General features: G+C 40.8%; 1 protein-coding gene across 5 annotated transcripts in view; it reads right to left on the bottom strand.

Moving 5' to 3' along the window:
• LOC121858326 (proline-rich receptor-like protein kinase PERK8) overlaps positions 1-20,105 on the bottom strand; it is a 40,281-nt gene that overhangs the window by 3,512 nt on the left and 16,664 nt on the right. For 2 of the 5 annotated variants that reach the window (XM_042354689.1, XM_042354690.1), the window contains 4 exons: positions 12,286-12,320; positions 7,021-7,054; positions 1,743-1,819; positions 283-416 (listed from right to left, as the gene is read on the bottom strand). In XM_042354689.1, the coding sequence (XP_042210623.1) occupies positions 283-416; positions 1,743-1,819; positions 7,021-7,054; positions 12,286-12,320 (280 nt within the window). Of the gene's footprint in view, positions 1-282; positions 417-1,742; positions 1,820-3,541; positions 4,134-7,020; positions 8,458-12,285; positions 12,321-20,105 lie in introns of those variants that run through there. The other 3 variants (XM_042354686.1, XM_042354687.1, XM_042354688.1) reach the window with 2 other exon arrangements.

The raw sequence follows: 20,105 nt of genomic DNA, 5'->3' as shown, positions 1-20,105 counted from the left end.
CTATTTATGGAAGTCAGATGTCGGAGTTTGGTACCACTTCTATTTATTTATCATAGAACTCCTAACCAGATCTAACAATTATGTCTTATATGCAGATAGATGTAATTTAACCATAGATAAACAGGAATAAGCACATATACAGGCACAAACACTCCCCATCTCACCCATCTCACATACACCCTGATGTGGGTCAGTGACCTGTGCCAACCCCCCCCCCCTTTCTACTTGGCATACATTCCTCTTTCCACAACTGACCTTTCTCTCTATCTCTCCCAGACTCACCAGCTTCTGGCTCCCACTCGAGGTCAAGAGATGTTGTTGGGGGAGACTCTGGTTCAGTGAGGGAGGGAAGAGAACCTGCAGCAGCTCCGTGCAGACCCCACCACCGTTGCTCTCCACCACCCACCGGAGTCACTCTGTCAACATAAAAAAGTTGTTATTCTCATCAACACTGATCAACTGTTACTTTGTCAACAACTTCAGTAGATATATTCTATCGATGCTCGAAACAGCAAAGCTAGATTATATCTTTAAAAAAATAAATGATTGTGTGCGTACTTTGCATGTCCCTATTTTTTTTAACAAAGTAATTTATTAAAATAGACTAATAGATACATGAATTATTTATTTTATATGAAAGTAAAATGTCCCATAGGCCCTACAGCCCGTAGGTACAGTACACAAGGAGGTAGTGTGACCGGCACTGCACTCGACAACCTTCACTTCCCAACTGAAGTCAGGTACCCGGTCACAGCTGGGTAGACTGGGAGTGCCACGGATCGAATCAACGAACCTTATGGCAGGAGTCGAGTGCTGTGTTCACGCGGCCACCACACTTCTTATTTCAGTTAAGATAACGTAAATGTTCAGGTGGAGTTATATTATACACCGCTTACAGTAAGTGTTTACATGAGTTTTGTCATTATAATAATTCTTGGCTGTCACACTGTTTTCTAAAACGTCAATTTAAGTTTACATCATTTATTCCTAATATTTAGGTATGTTTATTTTATGTATTTGAAATGTCAAAGTTATAATTTAATTCAAATAAGACCCATGTAAGTTAAATTTTCCTATTCAAAACTTTACGGCAAATTTACTTTGGTATTTTAAATGCCGACTTAGGGAATCATAATCAAACATTAAATTAGCCCTTACTTCTACTCATATCTTTATTTGTGAATGTACAGTACGTACAGTTGCTTCCATTTATAATGGGTACAACAGCTACAGTGTTTTGTGAAATATGGCACCACCGCCCACCAGACAATAGATTTGGTTCCTAACTTGGTAATCTACATTAAAACTATAACCATGCAGGAAATACGCGCATTGCCAGATAGAGATAGCATCCTTGGTCTGGTTGCTATAGCGAGGGTAGTTCTGCCCACTCTACTAGTTTTACTACAATGTAAAACAAACAGTTATGCCACATCTCACAAAACACGCCAGCCACTGTACCCATTATAAATGGAGGCAACTGTACCTGTATTTGTAATAGAATCTCTACCTCTACTAGCATCTGTACTTGTACCTGCGCCTGTACCTGTACCTAAACTAGTATTGCTTTTGAGTTAATACATGAAATAACACGAAATAAACCGAAAGTATATAACCTTGAGTAGAAACAGAAAATATAAATAGTTATAGCAAAAAGCCTATGAGACTCAACCAGGTGCATTAGTTTTGGTTTCACTGCTGTGTTGTGTGGACGAGAAAAAACTGAGTAGTGTACGAGATACCTGGAGGTGGTAGTGGGGGGCGGGTCGCTGATGTCTTGCTGCTCCAGGTGTGGCGTCAACTCCACCTCGTCCTCTGCCTGATGAAGGGCGGCAAGAACTCACATATTATTATCAGCTGTTAATATTATCACAAGAGGGTAGAGACAACAAGACAAAACTAGTGTGGCCTAAGTCTCTCCTTTAGCCGAAATGATGTAAAATTATAGCCGGGCGCTTGCTATACTATCTTTCTCTTTCAGAACATTTATTACTTGTATGTTCATTTTAAAGAGGGTATCACAGAATAAATGTGCCTCTTCAAGAACCAAACTGTGGAATTATGGGCAAACGAATTTTTTCACGAACAGTCTGTACGACAATTTCGGCTTAATGCCGGGTGTTAGAGGATAATCGGCCATCGGTTTTAAACTGCGCTGCTGGGCGTACCAATCAATATGACACTACAGTACTGGTATTGTGCTATTGAAGTTTAGTTTCAGAACAGAGAACGGAGGAATTTTGTAAAATGCTTGACATGGATGAACAAACATTAAAGACTTGTAATTATTTCGGCATGACCAGAACATCAGTATAGAAATAACCCATGAAGTTAGTAATAAGAAAATAATAATTCATATTCCATATTACCTGAAATGCACACACACATAGGCTCAGGCTCTCAACTGGCTCAGCCATATTAATATTATTATTTTTATCGACTCTGTATCTGTGCTCTTCTGGCTAAATAAACTTTCAATATCAATATCTGATCTTATCCACGTTTCCATTATGGATCTACATTATATATATATATATATATATATATATATATATATATATATATATATATATATATATATATATATATATATCCTTTAGAGTGGTGAAACACTACAACAAAATCTGCATCAGCTGATTGTTAGACAGCCAAAATTAAAACTCTGACGGAATTAAAAGTTAAATCCAGTATTTTCGGAACAACAAGGTTGATTGAATTTTCCTGTAAATCCGGAATTTTATCAACAGAGAATATAACAGTGATATTATGGCCTCGGGCGTTGTCCACAGTTGTACACCCTCAACCTTAAATGGTGTACAGTACATACGATAAGTATCTTACCACTTTTTGTGTGAAACAATATGACACCAGATTCATAGACGAAGCATTTTGACAATCCTACCGAAACAACAGGAGACGTATTGATCATTTCGAAATTTATCGGACCTATCCAGGAAGATATATATTTTTCCGTGTGCACTGTACACAATGATATTCTGGTATTAGTATTTTGTTTTTAGATATAAGTAAATTACCAAAAATAAAATCATCCGCGGTTAATACCTTAAGATCTGATGACTCTTAGTACGTCTGAACCACTAGCTCAAGTGAGTCTCTTTTTCTTGGACATCTTAATTACCCTTGTCGTAATAGTTGACAGAACATTACCACTCTGGGGGTGTAGATTAATATAGTCTTTTTCTCTAATATTTTTAATTTCTTTTTACTCTTATTTTTTCGCCTCCCAGGCCCCGTTATGGGTCGATGACCTGTGCCCAGGTGGGCTATTCCCCGTAAAAACAAAAAGCGCTCGTTACATCACAATAACGTGTCGTCAAGTTTTCAATGAATTAGGCGCACCAGACTGATAGAGTTTTGACAGTCACTTCGGCTACAGGAAAGACTGACTTTTGACGATAAACAAGATACAGATAAGTGTGAGAAATATGCATACTTAGCTAATATGGACAACAGTCACTAAGTCTTAGGCGAGAAATACAGAATGAGAGACCATGCTGCCGTGCAAGCAGAGGTTGTGTACCTGGGGTGTGAGGTTGTAGTACTGTGCTTGGCGGGGAGGCAGCCCTACCAGGAGGGGTGAGTGAGGCGGTGAAACTGTCAGGGGTGTGCTAAGTTCTGAGTCTGCCGGTAGAGGCGTGCTAGATCGTGACCCTGTCAGGAGAGGTGGGCTAGGTGATGATCCTGTTAACAGAGGAGGGCTCGGTGATGACCCTGTCAGCAGAAGTGGGCTCGGTGATGACCCTGTCAGCAGAGGTGGGCTAGGTGATGACCCTGTCAGCAGAGGTGGGCTAGGTGATGACCCTGTCAGCAGAGGTGGGCTAGGTGTTGACCATGTCAGCAGAGGTGGGCTAGATGATGACCCTGTCAGCAGAGGTGGGCTAGGTGTTGACACTGTCTGTAGAGGTGGGCTAGGTGTTAACCCTGTCCGTAAAGGTGGGTTAGTAGGGGAGTGAAGCGATGGGCTGTGGGTCCACCCTGATGAGAGAGTCACCGCCGGCGGGGTGAAAGAGAGGAGAGTAACGTCCTCCTCGCTGGCCTGCTGGAGCTGAGGATCGTCTTCAGGATCACCACCAGGCAGCAGGACCTCGCTCATGCATAGAGATTCATCAGAGCTGACCAGGCAAAATTATATTACTCATAAACCCTGTGCAACACCCATTCTGCACCACTTGCTAGCACAAATACCTAAGCTATGAATAGTCGCTGTTCCCTGGAGTGATAAGGTTATATATCTCTGTTGGATTTAAAGGTTTTGTACTTATTTAACACCTTAATATTTATCGTAATTCAACTGTATTTGGAAATCATCCCAGAGAATGAAAACAGTAAGACCGAGTAGCACTTACTTTAATAGTGACAATCCAATATGTTTACAAGGAACAGACAATGTGTAGATTTTGCTTCTCTGCCAATTTAAAAGTCTTACTGGAGTGAAATGTTCCTCGAGGTTTTTGTTCATCAACTTGGAAACCAATTAGCCTTACTTAGTTGAAAAATAATGTGTTTTTCTTAAAGCGAACAGGCCATTACATTCGCTCAGACTAACAGTTAATCACATGCACCATGCCTATTAACTTTTCATGCCCCGCCACAAACATGCAATAAGCGATTATGTTGGTTGATAAGCAAAGCAAGTGATAATAATTTTATTAATATACCTACGAACCTACACAGGCCCTGGGTAATTCTTTAAGGTATGCAATTATAGATCATCATTTCGAAAATAATTTATCAAATAACAAGTCAAAAACCAAACAAAATAATTTGAGGAAGTTGTATGATACGGAAGTCCATTTTATGAATGCTGTAAGATGAAACATATATAAAGGAAGATATTCCCGTTCCCGTTCGACCGGTTAATACTGCATAAAGTACCGCGAGTGAGATCATGTACTGTACAGGTTACCGAAAGACTCTAAAGTCTAAAAGACGAAACAGTGTGAAATAGAAGGCCGCCTGCACTGTCTATACGTAGTACACGGTGTGTATACTGACATACACTGTGTATACCTGTACTGTATACTGACATACACTGTGTATACCTGCACTGTCTGTATACATTATGTGAATACCTGCACTATCTATATACAGTGTGTATACCTGCACTGTCTATATACACTGTGTGTATACCTGCACTGTCTATATACACTGTGTGTATACCTGCACTGTCTATATACACTGTGTGTATGCCTGTGCTGCCTATATACACTGTGTGTATACCTGCACTGTCTATATACACTGTGTGTATGCCTGTGCTGCCTATATACACTGTGTGTATACCTGCACTGTCTATATACAGGCACATTATAAATTATGCTCACATCTATCATAATGGTTTGTTTTCTTCGGGACTTTTACATATTTTATAAATGCACAAAGAAACCAGCTTTTAAAATTAATGTACTTGGGATACGGTACTGCTCGCGTTATTTATTTTAATAGGCTCGAACCACTGAACATTGGTAATCTCCAGTAAGGTACGGTATATTACGCTCAGTGATTCGTTATTGCTAATGAATCTAACCATGGGTCACGATGGTTTGTCAATTTACCGAAGTGGCCTGAAAAACATACAAATTTTTCAAAATAAATTCGCAATCGTTTTTACTTTGTTTCCCCCACCTGATCTGAGTTCTACTGTGTGCGCAGAAAAAAAAAATTAATGAACATCCCTTGGAAATCCTAACATTAAATTGGGTGTAAACCTCAACTGTATTTATAGCCCGTGGATGTGCTGTACTTGTAGTTAACCCAGTGTTGAAAAAATATTTAGGATATGGTAAGGGGGCTCTTGGGGAATTGGTAAAATCCGTCGCTGATCTATGTCTGCTTTTAGCAGGGACAGTACTCAGTGATTCGTTCCTGCTGATGTCAGACACACTTGAGAAGTTTTTTGTTGATTTGTCTATGCGCCGGAAGCCACAGCCTCAATTTCTTTTCCAAGGTTCACTCAAAGAAATTTTGTCAAATTCTTCACACTGGGTCAGTTAACAAAGAGTAAATTTAAGAAGCAAATACTGTTAAAACATAATTTAAAAATGGCTACTTTAGTTCTGTTGTAAAGTATTACTAACGCCTTTGATCAACAAAATTTATTCACTTATCTAAGAAGAAGTTAGTGTAAATCTGAAGGTTTTGTCCCTAATGGTAAGAATTTCAAGTACTATGAACTGTTTTGTGCCATCAGATTTGTTTTACTCAAGTAATGTGTTTTCATCCGTCTCTGCTGAGGCAGTTAAACAAATCCACTTGTAACAAAGGCAGATTATTTATTGATAAAATAAATGCAGTGGCATATAATATTTCAGTGACTTTTCTAATTAGAACAATTATAAAAATAAATCTTCAAAATTACCAAAAAGTTGTTGGTATCCGCGACATCACCCATGAAGTGTTACCCGCTTGGTGGTGCGTGTGTTCTCAGTTACACATTACGTGTTGTTGTAAAAATAATGTCATGCACATTCTTTCGAAACAATTAAGACTGAACAGGTCTTTACATGTATTCTGAAGTGAGATACATACTTACACGCCACTGAGTGGCAATGTTAGCACGTTTTCTGATACAGTATACTGGAAGTTTATTTATATATATCTATATATATATATATATATATATATATATATATATATATATATATATATATATATATATATATATATATATATATATATATATATATATATATATATATCATGCAAAATATTAATTCCATGCTTCGTAAATACACATCTATGAGGCAACGAACGCATTGCATGTTGAAGATATTCAGACACCTAAAGGGGAGAGGAATAATTACAGAGTACGAGAATAGCATGCTAGTGGCGCAGCAGCAAGGTTACTTGCTCAGGAAGGTCGCCAGAGGCCAGAAAGAAGGTCGCAGAGCGAAGGCGAGCTGGGAGTTGTGTGCGTGGTGGTAGCAGGACTGAGGCGGTGCTGAGACGGTAGGATATTTGTGCTAGATTAAGGGAAGTGCTAGGTGGAGGGTCAATCATTACCTTTGGTCTCAGGCGAGCTAGAAGAGCGCGAAGTCTGCAGGTCCGTGTCAGCAGCGGGCAGGGGGAGGTAAGGTTAGTACTGTACGGGGCGCTCACTGCTTAGGGCTGATGGTTTTGGGGCTATTTTACAGGGCATTCGCTATCTAGTTGAAGGGGCTGTCTAATTGTTTACTGGGTGGTATACAGGACTTAGTTTTTAGAGGTAAGAGTTAGAGGGTGTACTTCAGGAGCTGGAGGTAAGGGACAAGGGGGGGGGGTAGGTAGTATACAGGGCACTAATTTCATTCGTCCTGTGGGTTCACGATGTATTAGCGTACATTTCAATGTTAACTTAATCTGTTAACTAGTGCCGGGAGAAAAGTCCATAAAGTTCCCTACAGCATAGTACAAGAACCTAGGCATTTACATCCCTGTATACGAGAGGGTAGGTAGGCAGGTAGGTTTTTTTTTCTTCTGAAATTCTATTCAACGAGTCTCCATAATGATTTGTATACCCCGTGTTCCTGTCTGGGAGGCCATGGGTCATATTACAGTATTAAAGCCTTAGTGGCTAATCTATTGTTGTCTCCAGCAGCTTCAGGGTTTGGATTTAAAACTTCGTCAGGGATTTTGTCATTAAGTAGTATCTCACTTTATGTCGTGTAGAATGTTAAAGGCTGAAGGAGAGAGTTGAATCATGGGGACTGGCGCTTATTAAACACAGCACTTAGAGGGGCACAATAGGGGGGTCAAGGATCCCCCGATTACAACATGACCCTATAATATTTAAAAAAGAAAGTCATCTCTGATCAATAGTCAGGGATATTGGGCCACTTGAGATTAATGGCAATTAAGGAAAACTTATCTGCAGATAATAATAAACGAAAACGGGGTAAAACATGTCAGGTGTGGCCACAGTTAAAAGAAAACGTGTCACCTGTAATCAACATTCAATGGATACAGACATCTCCAGTCACCAAAGGATACAGTCATCTCCAGTCAGCAAAGGATACAGACATCTCCAGTCATCAAAGGATACAGTCATCTTCAGTCACCAAATGATACAGTCATCTTCAGTCACCAAAGGATACAGTCATCTTCAGTCACCAAAGGATACAGTCATCTTCAGTCACCAAATGATACAGTCATCTTCAGTCACCAAAGGATACAGTCATCTTCAGTCACCAATGGATACAGACATCTCCAGTCACCAAAGGATACAGTCATCTTCAGTCACCAAATGATACAGTCATCTTCAGTCACCAAAGGATACAGACATCTCCAGTCACCAATGGATACAGACATCTCCAGTCACCAAAGGATACAGTCATCTTCAGTCACCAAATGATACAGTCATCTTCAGTCACCAAATGATACAGTCATCTTCAGTCACCAAAGGATACAGTCATCTCCAGTCACCAAAGGATACAGTCATCTCCAGTCACCAAAGGATACAGTCCAGATCAAAGGATACAGTCATCTCCAGTCATCAAAGGATACAGTCTCCAGCCAAAGGTCAGTCACCAAAGGATACAGTCATCTTCAGTCACCAAAGGATACAGTCATCTCCAGTCACCAAAGGATACAGTCATCTTCAGTCACCGATACAGTCAGTCACCAAAGGATATAGTCATCTTCAGTCACCAAAGGATACAGTCATCTTCAGTCACCAAAGGATACAGTCATCTTCAGTCACCAAAGGATACAGTCATCTTCAGTCACCAAAGGATACAGTCATCTTCAGTCACCAAAGGATACAGTCATCTTCAGTCACCAAAGGATACAGTCATCTTCAGTCACCAAAGGATACAGTCAACTTCAGTCACCAAATGATACAGTCATCTTCAGTCACCAAAGGATACAGTCATCTTCAGTCACCAAAGGATACAGTCATCTTCAGTCACCAAAGGATACAGTCATCTTCAGTCACCAAAGGATACAGTCATCATCAGTCACCAAAGGATACAGTCATCTTCAGTCACCAAAGGATATAGTCATCTTCAGTCACCAAAGGATACAGTCATCTTCAGTCACCAAAGGATACAGTCATCTTCAGTCACCAAAGGATACAGTCATCTTCAGTCACCAAAGGATACAGTCAACTTCAGTCACCAAAGGATACAGTCATCTCCAGTCGCCAAAGGATACAGTCAACTTCAGTCACCAAAGGATACAGTCATCTTCAGTCACCAAAGGATACAGTCAACTTCAGTCACCAAAAGATACAGTCATCTTCAGTCACCAAAGGATACAGTCATCTTCAGTCACCAAAGGATACAGTCAACTTCAGTCACCAAAGGATACAGTCATCTGCCAGCACACGAAAACAACAAGTTATTCGTGGCAAAGAAAACAAGTGAAAGCCTGGAATCAAGTTATAGTTTCATTACATTAACCTTTTTCGACTTGGACTTCACTAATTACGTGGACTACATATCGACCTAACGAGCATAACTAGTCATTAAACTGGTTTTGGAAGTTTAGGGGGATTGGTTTAATTAGGGCCTATACGGTGTGTAATTGACTAAGTTTAACAAGTTTTAGGGTTATTATTGTAATGCTGGAACTCTCTGCACCTGTACTTGTACCTAAACCACCTGTATTTGTGCCATTTGAAACCTGTAATTAGCATTTTCACCTGAACTTGTAACTACGTTTTGTATCTCCTATATCTGTGTCTGTAATTGTATGTATCCTTGGATGTGTACCTAAACCTGTCCTCGTACCTAAGCCAACACTCGTACCTAAACCAACACTTGTACCTAAACCTGTAATCGTACCAAAGTCTACCCTCGTTCCATAACCTGCACTTGTACTTAAACCAACACTTATATACCTAAACCTGTCCTTGTACCTTAACCTGCACTCATACCTAAAACTGCTCTCCTATACCATCACTAGCATAAAATACTTCTGAATAAAATAAATTTATTCTAATCTTATAAAAAAACACACCCACATCGGCAAACGTATAACACATCAAGTCTTGCTTTCGCGGAATAACAGACATCTTTGCAACTAGCGTCTTTGATGTCACTGGCTCTGACAGACTTAACGCCGCAATGCTAAGACGAAAATAACACGAAATTTTCACACTTTAAGACAAAAATAACGATTCTCCCCCTTTTTTTTAAGAAAGGGGGAGAGTGGAGGGGGGAGGGGGGGGGAGTCAGGAGCGAGATATAATGTTGACAATGGAAGTCTTAAACACGAAGCGGATATAAAAAATGGGGGAAGGAATAAAATTGTCTATGTCTATGTTAGCGTAGTGTAACATTTTCATTCCCGACTCTACTTTAGCTGGAGGGGAAGAGGAAGATGGAAGACATAGAGAGACAAAGAACAAAGGGTCATGAGGTAAATAGACGAATATAGGACAAGACGATAAAAGGAAGAATTAAAAAAGGGACCAAGCGTAGGTAGACGAAGGGAAGGACAAAGTATTGGGGGACGAAAAAAAGATGTGATAGAAAGACGAAGAAGAAAATCAACTAGAAAGAAAATGAAAAAGAAAGGAAAAAGTCAAGACAGAAAATCGAAGAACGGACAAGAGATGAAAGACAAAGATAATGATAGGACAAGACAGACCAAGGAGGAAAGAAAAGGAAGAAACACAAAGAAATTAAAAAGAAATAAAAAAGGTATAAGAACCAAGAAGGAAGTAAAGAGAAAGGAAAATAAATGAAAGGAACAAGAAAGAAGTAAATGAAAATTGGAATTGAGAAAACTCCGAAAAAACTGTAAAGGAATAAAGCTTTTAAGTAGAGCTATTCTCCTTCCACCAGACGTATTCTCAGTGCAACGCCAAATTTTAGAGTCTTTTAACAGTTACAGTATTTTCGAAGAGAAACAAAAGAAAGACTAAAAACTTAAAAATTCTTAGATTTCAAAACATATTATCTTCATTTATCTAAAAACTGATAAACTTTTATTTGAATATTTTCGCGATTTTTCAAACAGGTGTTTTTCAAAATTACAATTTTAAAATTTGGTGTTTGTTTTTTCATATCACCTCTGATAATAATTACGCCCAAATCTAACTGTGTACCTTTCTATGTTTCATATCTAAATTTGCCCTATTTTCTATTTTACTGTTGTCATTTTTTTCACACTCCTAAGGATTATTAACTAATTCAGGTGGCTTTCCTAGCCCCAACTTCCTCATTTTGTTTTAATCTAAATATGTCCTGTCTTGTTTAATATGTGTATTTGTTATTTTGGTTTTCATTTAATTCTTTAAGGAACATCAAGTAGTCTTCATGCAGGACGTCGCTTCATCTGAAACAATAAAAAAATAAGAGTAAAGACATCAGTGGAAGCGAGAATGAGGTGCTGTAAACATTGGCGGCCATCTTGGAAACTGTATTTGCCTTTCAGACTCCTCAGCGCCTTCCCTTCATGCGTCATTATCCGTCTCATGTACCTGCCGCTCATCCTCCAAAGTGAGGAGGAGGTATAATATATGTCTCCCATGCACTCTATAAATTATTTCTTTCACTCACACATACAGTATACAGTACTGAAACGGATAAGTTCTTCGACTCACGCACTGTAATGGATTAGTTTTTTCTCACATACTCACAAAAAGATTAGAACGTTGTCTCAAACGTATTCAAAATTAATATATATATATTTTTTTCTGGATCAAATACACCCAAACAAATCAGCTCAATGTCTCATATAATCAGAGAGATCAGTTTTCTGTCTCATACACTCAAACATAAATTCTTTGACCCATAAACAACCCAAGCTGTGGAATCAAGAGCAGCACTGGGATTTAAAATAGCCTTTAACAAAATTATCAAGAATGATGGAGGGATCCTACACAGGCCACTGGCCTCCTTCCCTCGGGATAGCCACCTTTAGTGGGTGGCCATTAGGTAAATGAGGTAAGGTAAAACAGATTAGTGTATCATTCACGAACTCATAAGTGATTTCATGCGCGTTGACACATAGTGCGTTTTGGTGGATGAGAGTGGATGTGAGTGTCTTGGAGGTGAGTTGAGATAGTGAGTGTGTGGAGGTGGGGAGTATGTTGAGATAGCGAGTGTGTTGAGGTGATGAGCGTGTTGTAGTAATGGGCGTGATTGGGTAAGTGCGTTGCAGTAGTGTGCTGAGGTGAGTGTTGAAGTGAACGTAGTGTGGTAAATGTGTTGAGGAGGAGAGTGTGCTGAGGTGATGTGTTAAGATTGGTAAGTGTATTGTAGTAGTGAGTGTGTTGAAGTGACGAATGTGTTACGGTGTGTTAGGATGATGACTGCGTTGCTATGAATGTAAGGGGCTTACCTAGTGGAGATACTGGAGAGTCGACTTGGTTGGGTCTGTGGAGTAGACAAGACAAACATGTCAGTGTTTACCAATACGTACCTACACACACACACACACACACAAAGAAAAAGTAAACAAAATATAGAAAGAGTAAGACGGATTTTACACTATAAATATCTAACACAATCCGGAAAACCAACTTCTCGTTCATAATCATCAGTTGAAGGAAAATTTCAAACATTCCTCAAGTTTCCTTTGAAGTTCACATCAAAGACCTCGAGTAAAAGAGGACGGAAAAAAAAATCATAATCATAGCGGAACCCAATTGATATATAGTAATATACAAGCAAATAACAAAATGAAAGTGTAAATTTTAACTAAAATTTTGTTAACTTTGATGTTAAATCTGGAATAATATAAACAACAATATTGTCACTGAGATGTTGCCATAAACCCATATCATATTAACAATAATAAATAAAGTAACTAACGCCGATACATTACATTTCATCATTGTTATCGACAACGGACTGATATACGTGGTTTTATTATCGTTACTGACAACATACACTATACGTTTACACTGTATGTCATTCAGTATAAAATGATCAACGTTAGTGTGACCTTAAAAGAAATCTAACGCATTATCACCATATAAGACATCATATTCTAACGCGCTGTTACAGATAACCAGCACCAAACAGACATAACGCACTTTAACACATTGTTACAATAATTAACAACAATTATGATGAAATGTAACACGCAATCACTGTTGCCAAGGAGAGAGAGACGTAACGAAAAGTAATAACCCAGATTATAACACTACAGTATGTATGATATAATAACGATAAAGAATCCACGTTTTCTTTGTCAGCACCGTCTTGACGAAGTAAAGTAAAGGTAAACGTTAGTGTAGATTTTTTTTTTTTTTTACAGATTATTCAAATTTCTTCATCAAGGGAGCTTGTTCGCGGAAGAGGTTCACTTGGATCAGATGCGACGCGTTTTTTTTACCGTTTTTAAGACTGGACTATACTGTATTTTGTTACCTCATTAAAATTGGTTTCTCTTGATGAAAACATTTTCTGAGGATGGTCCAGGAGCAGTGTTAAAGATGTGTAAGTAGATAGATAGGTAGATATATTCTACTCAGTAAAATCGTCATACAAATTCAAATTGATTCAGCATGTACAGTAAATAGACCGTGTAGGTATACAACGTACATAGACGTTGCAGGTTCAAATAATGTACACTCGCACCAAAAAGTATCGGTGCAGGGTGAGATCGACGAGTTCCGAAACGATACGTATACGCTGTGATATGTCGGGAAGGTTGGTAAGTGTATCCACCTCCACTAGGTGTTGCCATATGGCTGACAATCAGGGCTGCCAACATACGGCTGGAACAACTCGCCTTTCCCAATACCTATCGTTACTGGTCTCAAATTGTTCACACTAGGGTATGCACAGATACTTTTTGTTGCGAGTGTACATATATAGAGAGAGAGCAAGTATAAAATCAATGTTAAATTTTACATTCACCTCTATTTATCTTACTAGTGTTCTCTCCTTTTACTGGGGTTCTTTATCTATCAGTGTATCTACCTATCTCTTTCTCTTTCTAGCTCTTTTTCCCTATCTCTGTGACTCTCTCCACCCATTCTATTTTATTGTAGCTCTCACCTCGCTCTATATCTCTTTCCTATGTTTCTGTCCCTCCGTCTTTCTCAGGCTGTTTCTCTCCCTTTCTCTCCATCTCTGTCTCTCTCTCCTCTCTATATATCTTCCCTCTCCCACCGTCTCTCTTCCCTGTCAGCCTCACAGACAGGTGGTGTAAATGTGTCTATCTTGGCAGTTACTTGACAAGGAGCGAGTGTACGTTAATAGTTATTTGAGAAGGTGAAAATGTACCTTGACAGTTACTTGACAAGCTACCCTGTATAAATTCATATACATATATAGTTTTAAATCATCAGAGATCCCAGAGCGTCGAGCTATTTGTTCCAGCACCTCAGCATAGCGACCCAGAGAGGGAATGCTTCCTGTATACTGTCTTTCTCGTCCCTCACCTGAGGACCTCGAGGGAGTCTTTGAAATGTGACGCATGAGCGTGAACGTAAATATAAATCGATAAAAACGTAAAATATTACAAAATGGGAATGATAGAAGCTAATACCTACCCTGACTGCAGGAGAAACATTCCCATTTTTCCTTGAATAATCCCTATTGTCTTCTCTGAAGTATCACAAGTAGTTAATTTTGACGATAACCCACAGCAGTGTCGACACTAAGAAGTGTTTGATTGAGAGGGATGACACGTGTAGGAGGACGAGTTTCACGAGTGTGAGGGGGGAAACCTCTCACCGTTATTAACACCACAGCGTCTCGTAATATTACCAGCTGGAGGAGGCGGCCACACAGACACATCTAGACACAGACACAGACGCACCCAGACGCTGCAAGTGGATGTTTAATGTCCTCCTGACTACTCTAGCATTCTTTTGTCTTCATTTTTGTTTACTTCTTTTCTCCGACACCGTCCCAGTGACAGTCTGGGCTTGAAGATATACATCCACGAGCGAAACATTTTGAGGATGATAGTGTACGGCGGTGCGGATGACTGACTCCTGTACTGTTTGTATATCGGGTGTTGGTGAGCAGACCCATAGCAGTGGTTGTTGATGTTAAAATGTATTACTGCGCTTCAACAACTATAAGGTCTTAAAGTGCGTCGTACTCCAGGTTAGTAAATACATTACAGTCGTAAAGAACTAAAACCTAAGAGAGTCAAATAGTTGTATAGTCAATGTTTCACCAACGTAGTTTACGTTCCATCCTCCGAGTTCGCTGGGACTGGCCATGTTCATGGACAACAGTAGACTGCAAAAGCAGCTACTTTACAGTCACCTAACGAATGGTAAACGTAACGCTGGCTGGCAACGGAAAGGTATAAGGATAGTATTAAGACAAACCTGAAAAAGTGCCAAAACGACCCCTCACCTGGGACACGATCACTCCACACCGTAACGCTAAGAGGAGCACCACACGAGAAGGTGTCAATACTTTTGAATTAGCCCCATTGCATACCGAGGCAGACAAGCGCCAACGCCAGAAAGACGATGCCGCCGCCCCTCCCGCACTAGATGTAGCCCCCCACACGTGCCACATCTATGGACGACCGGTTCCGTATCGGCCTCTTTAGTCACCTCAGAACTCACCAACGGTGACATCATTAATAACTCATATCATTGTATCATAGCTGGATGATCGCCATACTCGATTCCAAGTGACAGCAAAGTACCGGAGTAGTGTAGTCAATGCACTGTACTGTACCTCACGAGACACCTAAAATTTCATTTTTTCAGCGAAGAAATTTCCTGATATATCAACCCGGACGAGAAAAAACAAAAAAACAAATGGAGTAGCAATTGAATACTCTCCCCTCCCTTAGCACATGTTTTGTACAGCAATGAAGGCGGAATGGGGAAATGGTGGGGGGGGGGGGTTGTTCAATAGACCTCTCCGGTTACCTGTGGATGGTACAGTCACATAAATGTGTTTCTATACTCCTTGTGATATCCCCAATCAAGATACGTATCAGGCATGTATCCATATCCATATACGACTGCAAGGCATGACTCGAAGCGCGATCCATGACGCTGCTGTCAATCTTGACTGGAGATAACACCTTACCCTGGCTGTACTGTACAAGTATACTTAAGGCAGCGTAAATCACACTGACTTATATACCCTATACCTCCTTGAAGCTAAAAACAACACATATTTGATAGTTATAATACCTTTGCTATCCTGTAAGTACTTCCCGAATGTCATGATGTAGTCTTTGTTTCATTATCACACAAAGGTGTCCTCGGAAAATAGTAGCCTAAGCCCTACAGGTTGGCCCATTTAGGTGGATTCAGAGTTACGGAACGAGAGAAGTTTAGTTTATGTTTATTTATATGCTCTACAGTCTACACGGTTAAGCCATTGTCGTCAACTCACTCTCGTAATTTGGTTATTCATTGACGCTATAATGTAAAGTATTTGGTATAATGTGAGAACTATTTTGAAATTACTGCAGATATCTTACAGCTCAGCGTCAGTGTATAACCAGTGTAACCAGATTACAAAAACTCTTAGACAGTAATGGTGAACATATTGGATATATTATACAGTAAATAAGTAAGGGCAATAGTGAAGCAGACGGCTAACACCAGGAGTTGTTCGAGTGTTATTTTTTTTATTTCACAAATGTCCTTTGGATAGTAAGTATAAAAACGATACAGCAACTTTTTATTTTAATTACGTATAATTATTATTTATTTGTATTTTTTAGTTTTTTCTTTATATACAATCATAAATCACCTGCAGTGGGCAGGGTATGAAGGATGAGGAAAATTGCGGGGTAAAACACGCTGATGAACTGATCATATGACATTAAAATGATGACTCGATGACTCTACATGCTTTGTACGCGAAGAAATTAATTATTTACCATAAACATTCCTCCGAAAAATCTGCCGAGTCGGCGCCGCGTGTTGTCTTCCGCTTTATCTCAACTAACTTAAACCTAATCCTTGTTCATAGATAGTTCGACTGGACATACAAACAACAGATGGACGAAAGAAGAAACAGTCTTAAATGCCCTCAGTAGGAGACTAATTAGAGTAACTAATTAGTCGTCCAGGGATACCCATGAAGGTGTGTGTGTGTGTGTGTGTGTGTGTGTGTGTGTGTGTGTGTGTGCGCACCCATCATCCAGTTCATCATACCTCTCATCATCATCAAAACCCCTTCACCCCAAAAGTCCAATGGCGACGGACGAGTGGCGACAGGGACAGGCAAAGATGACTGCCGGGAGTCTCTAGTCACAACTCTGCACATGGGCGGCACAGATAAGATGGTCGTTTATGCAATGGGATCTAGGCAGCAGTGCAATCCTGTTCTGTCTGTGGGAATGAGCAGCCCTTTCGGGGAGCCACTCTGCTCTGCTCTGCTCTGACTGGGCAACCGCAGTGTAAGGTCATCCTTATGCGGTCGAAAACACAACAAAATAACATATCCAAACAAAAACAAACCATACAGCCTCTTATGGTTATTGCATGGAATGTCAGGACCCTTCTGGATACTGGCACAAATGAGCATCCTGAAAGAAGAACTGCCCTTGTGGCAAAAGAGCTGGCTAGGTATAACATCGACCTAGCAGCCATCATTGAGTCCCGGCTCCCAGATGAGAGCCAAATCACAGAACGTGGGCCTGGCTATACCTTCTTCTGGAAGGGTAAGCCTGCTGCGGAGAGAAACCGTATTTATGGAGTTGGCTTTGCCATCCGCCAACGCATTCTATACAGACTAACTGAAATGCACTGGATGCAGAGGATGATATAAAGGAGGCATTTAACGCCGACGTCGACAGAGTGCTAACCTCTATCCCCAGAGAAGACAAGGTTGTGCTCCTTCGCTACTTCAATGCCAAAGTTGGCAGAGATGCTAGCATTTGGCAGGGAACCATAGGGAGAAATGGACTAGGCAAGTATAATCACAACGGCCTACTCCTCCTCAGCAAGTGTGCTGCACACAACCTCACTATCACCAATACCTTGTTTAGGCAGGCCGAGAAGTTCTAGGGTTCGTGGCAACGCCCACGATCCAAACACTGGCATCTCATTGACTACATCATTGTCAGAGAAAGAAATCGCCGAGATGTCCTCATCACCCGTGCCATGCGTGGCTCAGACCACTGTGACACTGATCATCGACTTGTCAGATCCAAGCTCTCATTTCACGTCGCCCCAAAACGGTGAAGGCAGCAAGCCTCCAGAAGAGGTTTTAATACTAAGCATCTGGAGGTTCCAGCAGTAGCACATGCTTTCAGAGAACAGCTTGAACATGGGCTTATAAACAACCCAACAGCAAACAACGTGAATCCCAGTACCGAATTGAGATGGTCTAAGATTTAGACCATCACATGGCACCACTGACATGATCTTTGCTGCCCGCCAGATACAGGAAAAGTGCAGAAAACAGCGTCGTGACCTGTACATGGCTTTCATCGACCTAACCAAGGCCTTCGACTCAGTCAACAGGAAAGCCCTCTGGTGGACCCTCAACCATTTTGGCTGCCCACCAAAATTCATCAATATTGTGAAGTAACTCCAAGATGGCATGAACGGCATTGTCCTGCACAACGGCACCCATTCAGAGTTCTTCCCCATCGAAACAGGGGTTAAACAATGGTGTGTACTGGCATCGTGTCCCGGGTGAAGGGGGGTCTTTTCAACATAGACGACTCCAGACAAGAACAAAGGTGTCGGCAGCTTCCATTACTGAACTTCAGTATGCAGACGACCTCACCCTTGTTGCTCACACTGAACATGACCTACAGGAGATCCTGAACACCTACGAAGATGCGTATGCACACTTCGGCCTTGAGATGAATTTTGTAAGACTCAGATTCTCTTTCAACCTGCCCCTGGTTCAGACATCCAGCTTAACGGTACTACCCTCTCTTATGTTGCCCACTTTCGGTATCTCGGCTCCCACTTGTCCATCACCGCAGACATCGATGAAGAGAGTCAGCATCGGATCAGATGTGCATCTCAAGCCTTTGGCAGACTCCGAAATCTTGTCTTCAGCTGTAGGGAGCTGAAATTATTTACAAAGCTGCACGTATATCGAGCAGTGGTCTTCCCCATCCTGATATATGGCAGTGAGACATGGGTCACATACAGGAGGCACCTCAAAGCGCTTGAAAACTTTCACCAACGTAGTCTACGTTCCATCCTCCGAGTTCGCTGGGAAGACAAGAGAACAAATGCCAGTATTCTTGCTGACACCAACTGTAGGAGCATCGAGGCTACCATTGTATGAACAACTACGTTGGACTGGCCATGTTACCCGCATGGACGACAGTAGACTGACAAAGCAGCTATTTTACAGTCACCTAACGAATAGCAAACGTAACGCCGGGGCCTATTGAATAGGTATAGGGATAATCTTAAGACAAACCTGAAATAGTGCCAAATCGACCCCTACCTGGGAGTCGGTTACTCCACATCGTAACGCTTGGAGGAGCACCGCACGAGAAGGTGTCAATGCTTTCGAGTTAGCCCGACTGCAAACCGAAGCAGACAAGAGCCAACGCCGAAAAGACGCTACTACCGCCCTTCCCGCAGTAGATGGGGCCCTCCACATGTGCAACGAATGTAAACGGCAATGCGGGTCCCGTATCGGTCTCTTTAGTCATCTCAAAACTCACCAACCTAGGTGACATCCCTAATAACTCATGTCATTGTATCATAGCTGGATGATCGTCATACTGGATTCCGAGTGACAGCAAAGTAGTAGTAGTAGTAGTAGTAGTATGTGTGTGTGTGTGTGTGTGTGTGTGTGTGTGTGTGTGTGTGTGTGTGTGTGTGTGTGTGTGTGTGTGTGTGTATGGTGTGTGTGTGAGAGAGGGGGGCATCTACTGTATACCTTATCATTTCAGACAAAAAAGAGAGAAAAAATCAGAGCCATTTACCTACGCTAGACTCAGTTCTGAAAACATGATAGACTGTCTTCCTTCCTCCCGGAGATGTGAGAAAGTATCCAACTGCCTCTCTCAACCTAAGGCAATGACGACCAATAGAGTCAAAATTGGTGCGAGTCTTTACCGTAAATAAATACCGACCCAGGATATAAACCACGATGGCTCAACTGTATATTGGCTACATTTACTGACTAGACTAACGGATGTGTTTCGAGAGTGAGGGATGTCCTATTCTCGCCTTTGTTTAATAATGTTCATAATTTTTCGGTGAGGATTTTTTTTTATAGTTAAAGGATGAAAAA

The sequence above is a fragment of the Homarus americanus genome, unplaced genomic scaffold (assembly GCF_018991925.1).
Source record: "Homarus americanus isolate GMGI-L3 unplaced genomic scaffold, GMGI_Hamer_2.0 scaffold57980, whole genome shotgun sequence".
Lineage (NCBI taxonomy): Eukaryota > Metazoa > Arthropoda > Malacostraca > Decapoda > Nephropidae > Homarus > Homarus americanus.
Note: the sequence above shows the minus strand (reverse complement) of the source record. Positions and strands in the feature narration are given on the sequence as shown.